This window comes from Camelina sativa, chromosome 16, assembly GCF_000633955.1.
Source record: "Camelina sativa cultivar DH55 chromosome 16, Cs, whole genome shotgun sequence".
In the NCBI taxonomy this organism is placed as follows: domain Eukaryota; kingdom Viridiplantae; phylum Streptophyta; class Magnoliopsida; order Brassicales; family Brassicaceae; genus Camelina; species Camelina sativa.
Genome location: NC_025700.1, coordinates 12,733,746 through 12,744,022, shown reverse-complemented (window position 1 = coordinate 12,744,022; position 10,277 = coordinate 12,733,746). Strand labels below are relative to the sequence as shown.

General features: G+C 32.7%; 2 protein-coding genes across 2 annotated transcripts; both read right to left on the bottom strand.

The window, feature by feature from the left end:
* LOC104750419 (transcription factor MYB114-like) lies at positions 398-1,801 on the bottom strand. The gene is made up of 3 exons (XM_010472211.2): positions 1,498-1,801; positions 1,068-1,197; positions 398-981 (listed from the first exon to the last, which is right to left on the bottom strand). Exons 1-3 carry the CDS (start codon positions 1,616-1,618, stop codon positions 489-491), a joined length of 744 nt encoding a protein of 247 aa, XP_010470513.1. The 5' UTR covers positions 1,619-1,801; the 3' UTR covers positions 398-488.
* LOC104753609 (transcription factor MYB114-like) lies at positions 2,112-3,268 on the bottom strand. The gene is made up of 3 exons (XM_010475837.2): positions 3,057-3,268; positions 2,542-2,671; positions 2,112-2,448 (listed from the first exon to the last, which is right to left on the bottom strand). Exons 1-3 carry the CDS (start codon positions 3,175-3,177, stop codon positions 2,112-2,114), a joined length of 588 nt encoding a protein of 195 aa, XP_010474139.1. The 5' UTR covers positions 3,178-3,268.

Genomic DNA, 10,277 nt, shown 5'->3' with positions numbered 1-10,277 from the left:
TATTTCTACAGTATAACACATTAAAAAGGATAAATTTCTTTAAATTCCACTAAAAATTTTTTGTTTCCAAAAATACCACAAAAGTTTTTTATCCCTAAATTACCACAAACACAAAAAATTGATTTTTAAGGATGTAATTTTTTTTTTAGGTTTGGGTTGACACATTTAGTTTTAGGGTATAGTTTTTAAGGGTAGGGTTTAGTATTTAGAATTTATTAATTAGTTTTCAGTATTAGAACTTTAGTTTAATTATGGAAAAAAAATATATTTTAGTGGTATTTTTGGGAAAAAAACTAAATCGTGGTATTTTTGAAATAAAAATTTATTTTAGTGGTATTTATGACAATTGCCCTTATAAAAATATTCTTCTAATTCCAGAATATAACTTTTTATTTTTGAAAAATACAAACATAAAAATACATAGATACTACAAAAAAACATTCAATATACACACCAGGAAAACAAATGCGAACAGCCGGAAAGAAACACTAATCAAGTTCCACAGTTTCTTCATCGAACAAATTCCAAAGTTGTTCAACGTCAAACGCCAAAGTGGCCCCAGTTTCTGTTGTCGTAGCTTCTGGACCCAGTGCATCTACCTCTTGGCTCTCTTCTAATAAACTCTCCAACCATATATTTTTTCCATCCAATAGATTATAGACAGACTCATAATTCTTCTCTTCTTTGCCACATGTGATACTACTTCCACAAACATTATTGTTCTTGAGTCCAGAGCATGGAGGAATAACATCAACTTTTGGAAAGCAATTGAGATAGCTAAAGCCGCTCTTTGAGGAGAAGGATCGAGGTCGAGGCTTTAAAACTTCGATCTTTTGGGCTGATGTGGTAGGAGGGGAAGTAATGATTTTCTTTTTCATTTTGGGCTTACAGGGTTCATGATTATTACTCAAATGGGTGTTCCAGTAATTCTTTACGTCACTTGCGGTACGACCAGGCAATCGACCCGCAATCAGGGACCATCTAAGCATAGTAAAATAACATACATATGAGTTATTAGTGTTGAACTTGTGTGTTCTGAAATAAAAACTAGAGTAAACAGTATCCACCTATTTCCTAAAAGCCTATGGAGGCGAATAAGAAGATCAACTTCATCAGAACTAAGTTTTCCTCTCTTGATACTTGGCTTCAAATAGTTCAACCATCTTAGTCTACAACTCTTCCTGCATCGATTTAGCCCTGCGAAACAAAAATTGTGCAGTATAATATCATGAAGAATCTATCTATGCGCAGCAATGTAAATATTGTATTGTTTTTTTACCAGATGAGGCTGGCAATATAGCTTTTGGTCTTCAATTTTAAACTTAAATCTTCGTTTAGGTCCAATATTAAACAATGAATTGTTTTTTAAAGCAAAAAGGAAAATAGTGATTTGTGCAATAGGTTATTAATTAATTTGCCGAATTCATGTTAGATAGAGAAATAGAATATTCGGAGTGATTATATATATATATATATATATGTGTGTGTGTAACATACCAGCTCTTAAAGGAACTTGGTGCCATTTGCCTTCTCCATACTTATCAATACACTGCCTCAAGAGATTATCTTCTTCACCAGTCCATGCACCTTTTCTCAACCCATTGGACACAGCCTCCATGGAAAAACAAAAATATATTAGAAGTATATATCGAGGAGGAAGGGTTTATATTGTGGCTTCAAAAATCCATGCAAAAGTTGTAGAGAATGTGAGTGTCCGAGCAAAATTATATATACACATAGCTAGAGAAGAGCTATGATATCCACAATGGATTTTTGAAGAGATAGGGAAGTGACGTGCATGTTTGATATCCACATTTTCATGATTTACCTGTCGTGCTTTATTTGCTCAGTAACATTTTATGGTCACTGTTAGAGAAAAGGTTTCGTGGAATCTACCGACCAGCAAGTCTCCTAGCAAAATTAGGAGATAGGAAGATTAATGATTGGTGGCTGATGATGGCTTACAAGAGAGAGAGAGAGAGAGAGAGAGAGAGAGAGAGAGAGAGAGAGAGAGAGATTCCATAATTATAACAGAGAGAGCAAATTCATGCACAAGACATAAAACAGTATAGAGAAAATAGCTTATTTTCTCTTTCTTTTTTTCTTTCATTTTACACACTTTTGGAGAGTTTTTCTTTACTGCAAATCTTACAAACCTTAAGACTGTTCACAGACTCATTTTTCTGGTTATCTTTGTTACATGTGATACTACCATCTTTGTTGCTTGCTTTGCCAAAGCCAACTTCTGGCTGCCAGTAGAGCCGGCTGCAGTCGTTGTAGGATTGAGGTAGAGGCTTTATAACATTGATTCTTTGGATCGGAGGAGTAGCTGAAGAAGTATTTTCTCTCTTTCTCGTTTTGCTCTTACAACACGAGAAATTAGTGTTCCAGTAATTCTTGACATTATTAGCTGTTCGACCAGGCAACCTACCGGCGATGAGTGACCACCTAATCATGCATTTGAACAGTTTGTAAAATGACTTAGTACTGGATCATTTAGATCATGTAAATACTATGAATTTGTGTCTGAACGATTTAAACCTGTTTCCTAGAAGCCTATGAAGGCGAATGAGAAGATCAACTTCGTCTGAGTTAAATTTTCCTCTTTTAATACTTGGCTTCAAGTAGTTCAACCATCTTAGTCTACAACCCTTCCCGCATCGGTTTAACCCTATGGAACCTTTATTTTATCAGTTATCACGAAGCATCTATGAACAGCCACAGGATCGACATAAACCATACGGCCTTTACACACATATGGATACATGCACATATACTTAACCTTTTAGCTAATTTACTAAAAAACAAACAAACGAGAGGGTTTACCAACAACTTCTCCAGTTTTAAATACATTTTGTTAAGTGATTAAGTTCACCATTTATCTTGCCAACAAAAAATATTTTTCATTATGTGATATCTAGATATATTATCAGAAGAATTAAAGTGCACACACTTGTTAACAGATATATTATTTTTTCAACCTGTTAAGTAATTGGAGACAGATAAGAATAAAGTAGGAAATCACTATAGATAAATGTTATATATTACATATATACCAGCTCTTAAAGGAACATGATGCCATTTGCCTTCTCCATACTTATCAATACATTGCCTCAAGAGACTATCTTCGTCAGCAGTCCATGTACCTTTTCTCAATCCATTTGAAGAACCCTCCATGTTCCAAAGATAAATATTAGAAGAATCTAACCAAGTTATCAAAAATTTTATAAGTAAAGGGGTCGTCGAGGAAGAGGGTATATATCGTGGCTTCACAAATCTTTGGAAGTTTTATTAATAAGGTGAGTATGTAAGCAAATCTGTATATATATACACGTGAAGGGCATAAGGAAATGACGTGCATGTTTGATATCCACATTTCATGTTTTTGGTATCGTGTTTGCTAAGTTAGTTGTCTGTTATGTTACTGCTACTGATTTGGACTAGAAAAAAGGTTCATAGCACTTAGCTAGTTAGCTGGTCTCTATATTCTTTTCCATTTCATGCATAACATATATGACATAATAGGGGAATATGATGGATTAGTCTTTATATTTGGAGTATGTTTCTTCACCGCAGATCTGAAAAAGCTTTGAACTCTTTATTCATAATTTAAAATATTCTTCTGTTTTTCATATAGGAACATTGAACTTCTCCACTACAGGATAACATGTTTAAAGAGTACGGTAATAATTTGCACACAGTGACTAAGATTTCTCTATAAGATTAATTCCCTATATATTAATAGAGAACCACATTCTTGAAAAAGTTGATGTGTCGCCGCGAGAAAGCTTTGTGCAAGTTTAGCAAAATACCCTTAAATTTACTACTTAATTACATAAAAATGCCATTATATTTTAATAAAACCAATTAACTGAATAATAGTTAAATATGTCATCATTTTCACACAAATTTAAATATCAAATACTAGTTAAATAATTCCATACTATTTTAGAGCAAAATTTCACTAAAATTTACTTATAAATATACAAGTCAAAGTTATATTGATTTCTTAGAATCATTATATGTAAAATATTCTAAAAAGGCTATAAAAATATCAATTAATATAAAGTTAATAAAAAAAAGATATAACTTATTAAACATATAACTTATTAACATAATCATATAAAAACAAAATATAATTTTTATGTTAGTATTATAACCATAATAATTTAAATAACAAGCCTTTAATAGTTATTATAATTGATTATAGAAAGAAGTATATTATCCTTGAATTATCTCCAACTCATTAAAAGAAAATTGATTCCCAATAAATATATATTTTTATATATTCATAAATAAATATAAAAATGACAACAAATTAGAGGATATTATGATGTGTGATTATTTATATATATATATATATATAAAGTATGTAAACTAATTAATTTCAACATTTAGTGTCATTATTAGTTAAAAAATAGAAATATTGATAACCTAATAGGAATATATGTTCTACTTGTATATTCTTCTATGTGCTATTAAAAAGGAATGATAAAATAACTCTTATCGTTATAAATAAACTTAGTACCCAAAAAAATATAATATTTTTGAAATGAGTAGCTATTACATTATGCAAAATTGTTATAGTTACTCGATAAACCATAAATATAAATTTGATTTTGAAAGCACACAAAATATTTATTGCCATAAATTGTAACATTTTGTTAATATTTTCTTTACAACACTCACATATTTCACGGGTGAAATGTATTATTACACGAATATGTTGATTTTGGACTTTCATTAGTTTTTTCAAAAATTTTTTTGTGGTAATAACCGGTCATTTATAGAAAATATTAACAAACCGACTAACTCAAAATATTTAAATAGCCTGATAAAGAAAAATTGAATCAATAAATTAGATTATCTTCAAAATTTTTAGTTTAGAATCCGATTGTTACTAACATATAATAAAATTAAATAATTAAACTACCAAGTAATATAGTATATGTTGTTATGTTACATAAGAAGAAACATGCAAAATTGTTATGATTACAAAATAAAACATAAGAAGATATGAGTTTGATTTTTAAACCACACAAAAGACATGTTGCAATAAATAATAACATTTTATAAGTATTTTCTCTACCATAAAACATCTTACCAATTCAAAAATTTCATGGGTCAAATGTACCTTTTACACGAAAAGATGCAGTTTTGAATAAATAAATAAAAAACTTTAGTTACATATTATGTTTAACCCAATATATAAAAAACATAAATATGTAAATAATTTTACTTATAATAATTTTCTTTAAATCGATTTATCCCGCACATATTGCGGGTTGTTACCTAGTAAGTATATATGAAAAAAAAACTAGGAACCAGAAAAGATACTTATGTACAAAATTAAACTTAAAAAGATAATTAAAAAGATAACATACGAGACCATGATACAACATTATGAAATATATATCTTAGCTACTTATTTTAAGTAATATAAAATTTATTTATTAATTTAAATTTAAATAGTAGGTTAGACTTTTTGTCTATTTGAAAGGAATAATAATAATACATCAAACATAGGCTGCAAATGGTTGCCTGATATTGAAAAAATGGTTTGAACAAAATTGGGTTGAATAGTATTCAACTCATTCATCTCCAAAATAGTGGTTGAACAGGTTGAACATTTTTGCTATAGGATTAGTTTATTTTTTCAATTTTTTCAGTTCAACGGGCGGACTGAATACTTTTTTCCAAGCTCTTCAACCTTTTGAATGCAAATGGTGAAAATTGATTGAATAATTTATTTCAACCTGTTCAATCTCTTCAACCATACAACCATTTGCACCCTTAATATATCAAAGAAGTTACTAGTCAGCCAGTTACAAACCTTTAGTACCAAAAAGCCCTTCAACTCATGCTTTCCCAACTTAATGCATGGCCCAATTCTGATATACAGTAAATATGCTACAGACAAAGACTAAATCGACAAATATGCATGGCCCAATTCTAATCTCTATATATTTGTTTTGGATTCAATGTTGCATCTCAGAACAAATATGCTAAGACAAAGACCAAATCGACAAAATTGCACAGTTGATAAGAGAAATTTTAATTCCCTAATTCAGAAAAAATTGGTTGTTAAAAACTACGTTGCACGGAATTACCGGTGAAGCTCTGATTCTCGCTCCGGAATCGGAATCAGAAGCGGAAACGGTCAGAATCGCTGGGAATCGCAAGGGAAGCGCGATTCCTAGAAAAGGCGATGGGAAACGTTTTAGAATCGTTCGATTCTTTGATGGAAGCGTGATTGATTATAAATCGGAATCGTAATTGGTTTCTTCGTCGTTGGGGTTGTGTCATAAACCAAATCCAAAGGAAAAAGATGATTAACTCTTCCTCCACGTGCCTTCAGATTTTTTAATGTCTTTTATTTCTTCTTGGGCTCGAGCGAGGCCCATTTGTTTTTTTTTACCAATTTAGTTTTTTTTTTCTTTTTACGTTTCTTGTTTTGTGTTTTCTTTTTTATATCAAAAATACAATAATTTTTGAACACCTAATTCTCATACTAACTTAAATTTTTAAAGTTAGCATAACCTTTAAAGTTATTTTTTTTAGTCGTAAGATCTTTTTTTTATTATAATTTTGATTCTAATCTTGTATATAGTAATTTAAATACATAATATTATATATTTTAAACAATATATCATCATTATTAACCATATATATATATATATATATATATATATATTTATACGCTTCCAAAAGATACCTGATTCCAATATTTTTCATAAAATTTGTTTCCGCGTTTCCAAACGTATCCGCTTCCACGCATTCGCTTCTGATTCCATGCAACGTAAGATCGAACACACACATTTTCATTCATTGATTGAGTAATACAAGTTCATTCTTAAAACTTCAAATAATATCATATGCAGAAGTACATATTAGTTTTCTGTTAACTTTCTATATATGTTGACTCAAAAAAATTAAAAAAATACAAACGAAGATGAGAAACATTATCATTTTAAATCTCAACAAAATCTTCTAAATATTTATACTATTAATTAATGAAACAGGTAGAACCGCCCGATGAGGTTGTTCGGATTGCGGAACAGGAGGCAATGACATGGCAGCAAGCTCAAGCGGAAGCTGAGGGTGAGGAGGTACATATACCTTCTTTCGCTATACCTTCTCGGATTAGGGGGAATTCGGTTACTCTTCCGCAGGTTTTTTCAGGTTATCGGTGTTTTGTGGATAGTTCTCAAGGATCTCCAATCATGGGAGCCACCAATTTCCGGCATAGTTTGTCTCCATTACATGCAGAAGTAGAAGCTTTCATCTGGGCTATGCGGTACATGATCGGGCATGATTACCGGGAGGTGGTGTTTTTTACCGACTACTCGGATTTGGTGAAGATGGTGTCTTCTCCTCAAGAATGGCCGACTTTTTCAACATATCTTGACGACATAAGGATTGAAAGGGAAGAGTTTTCTTCTTTCTCTTTATCTTTTGTGTCTCGTACTGCAAATGTTTGTGCGGATTCCTTAGCACGCAGAGCGCGTCTATCTCCGCAGCATGTTTTATTTGTAAACAATTTTGCATCGTATTGGCTCGTTTGAGCTGATCTTTTGTTGTCAAAAAAATAAAAATAATAATAATGAAACATTCTATGGATAATTTAATTTTTTGATTAATGATAAAATATATGACTATGTTTGGATATATGTAAAGAATTAATTATAAGAGATGGTTGGATACATATATATATATATAAGCATTTCTTTATTCCATATTTATCCTTAATGAATTTCCTAATTTATTATTTAAATTAATGACATTCTTTGAAAATACTAACACAAAGGTCACTCTCTAAAATGTATTTCGTTATGGGAAATTCTCAATAATATCACTAATTTAAGTTTTTCTTCCAAACTTATCACACATCATTAATTGTGACAAAATTAGCACAAACTTGTATAACATTAATAATAAAATTAAGGGGATTAAAAAAGAAATAAGTTGTTAAAATTGTGAGAACGTAAACTCGATGTTCCTCCACCGAGAGAGAATACGGCGAAAAAGAACCAAAGAAATATGAATCCGCTGAACCCAATCATGAATCCGACGAACCCGATCGAATCTGAAGTCGAGATGAATCATAACCTGAAATTGAGAGAGAATACGGTCTTCTTCCATCTGCCGCGTTGTTTTACCTTCCGACACTTATATGACCGCCAAGCTCCATCTCCGATCTAGCGTCATTCTCGATGTGATGGAGGACGCTGTGATTCTCGATGGGCATGTACATCCAGGATCGAGGATTATTATTCGGTGGAGACTTTGTCGGATTGGTAGGTGGTTGTGGCCAACAACGCGACTGACATTGCAATCATCAACAGAGGAGCCATTGATGGGCAAAGGTCAGGTGCTCAGCGAAGAGGAACAAGCGTAAGAGAGCATGTACATCCAGGTTCTCCTTCTCCGCCTTCGACCTTGTCTGTCTGATGTTCATATATTTTACCTTGTTTTCCCTTAGTTTATTCACAACTTTTGCATCTTTTGCTATCCATTTAGACCATTATTGTGTAGCTTTAGGACTAATCATGCGTTAGAGTATAGTTGCATTGCATTTGCATCTTTTCATGCATAAACAGGTGATTTTGGAGCTTAAGGAGCATGGAAGCAATGCTGAGGAGAAGTGAAGCAATCCTGAGGAGAAAACAAGAGAGTTAAGGCTGTAGAATCAAGGTCCGGAGTCCAACTCGACCGCACCACTCGACCACCACTCGACCGTGTGCTGAGAAGGACTCGACCGAGTGGAGAATGCACGAGAGAAGCCAGCTCGACCAGCCACTCGACCGAGCACTGGTCGAGTTGACCGAGCCGTTGACTACTTTGACTTTTTGTATTTTTAGGGCTTCCACCTCACCTCCTATATAAGGCCCTTGTACCTGCAGCCACCAAAGAGTCCAGCTTTTTAGAGAGTCTAAAACCTAGTTTTTACCTTTTTTAGATTTTATTCCTTTTGCACTTTTTTTTTTTTTTAGATTTTGTACTTGTTTGAGAGAGAAAGACTAGATTCTTATATTTTGTTTGTTTCATAACTTTCAAAGTATTAAGATTTCGAGTTTTATTCCTTCATCAATATTGTAGATCTCTGTTTCATCTTTCTAATGATGCAAGTTTCATTATTTTCTGGGTTTTTGACATATTTCACCATGTGTTCTTGTGAGTAGTTTGTTTAGGACCTTGAGGATGGGTTAGGCTGGGTTGATCTTGTGGTTTGTTTGATTTGGTCAAGCTTGATTGTTGTAGATCTCTTCTAGGCTAGATGATCTTAATGCTGATCCTATATCTGAGAAGGTAGGGTTTGATTTCAAGCATCTTAGCATCACACCAATGTCTAAGGAGCATAGATAAGGCTAGATCTAGAGCTTACCATTAGGCTTGCTAAGAGATTAGAAGTCTTGTTTGGTTTGAGATGTATTGCTTAATGCCTGCTTGTGTAGATTCTTTTCTTTGTGAGAACAAGTCTAGAAATGCATAGGTTTGATTGTTTCTTGCCATGAGAGTGGATTAAACATGTCTTAGAATAGTATGTCTAGAGATCAGCTCAATGTTTGCTTGAGATTTGTTGACCAAGTTAGATAACCACAATGATTAGCTCAGCCCATGAATCCCTCCTCAAGGCCTTCTTTGTTTATTGAAATCTTAGTCTAAATATCATTGCTTGCTTGTTGTTTGATTAGTTTCAGCATTGCTCTGTTTTTCTTGTGTTGCTCTGTTTTCACGTTTAAGTCTAGCTCGACCACGTACTCGACCTACACTCGGTCGAGTGCTGCTCGAGTTCATCCCCAGAACTTGTGTTTTTGATTTGTGATTGTCTTGTTTCATTCCTGTTTCATTTCCATTGCATTCACGTAGTTTCCTGTTCATTACTTGTCTTGCATTAGTTCATTAGCATAGTGTCTATCTCTGTTCTAGTTTCATTATAGCTTTAATTTGTCTGTTCTGTTTGCATTTAGTATCTTGTTCTAGTTGTTTTTACTTTCTGCATTTCATATCTCATTTTAGGATTGTTAGTGACAAACAATCTTTACAATTGGCTTGACTTAGACTCATATGCACATCTTAATTGTTCACAATCACTCAGATAGGATTGACACCTCTTATACTGCAACTGCATAAGGGGAATTGAAACACCCTGACTTCTATTCATTCCATACATCATCATTCCATACATCTTTCTTTCACCACACCACAAAGAAAGTCAGTTTCAATTTGGCGCCGTTGCCCATTTGAGTGTGTTTTGTGACATTTAGGATCATTAT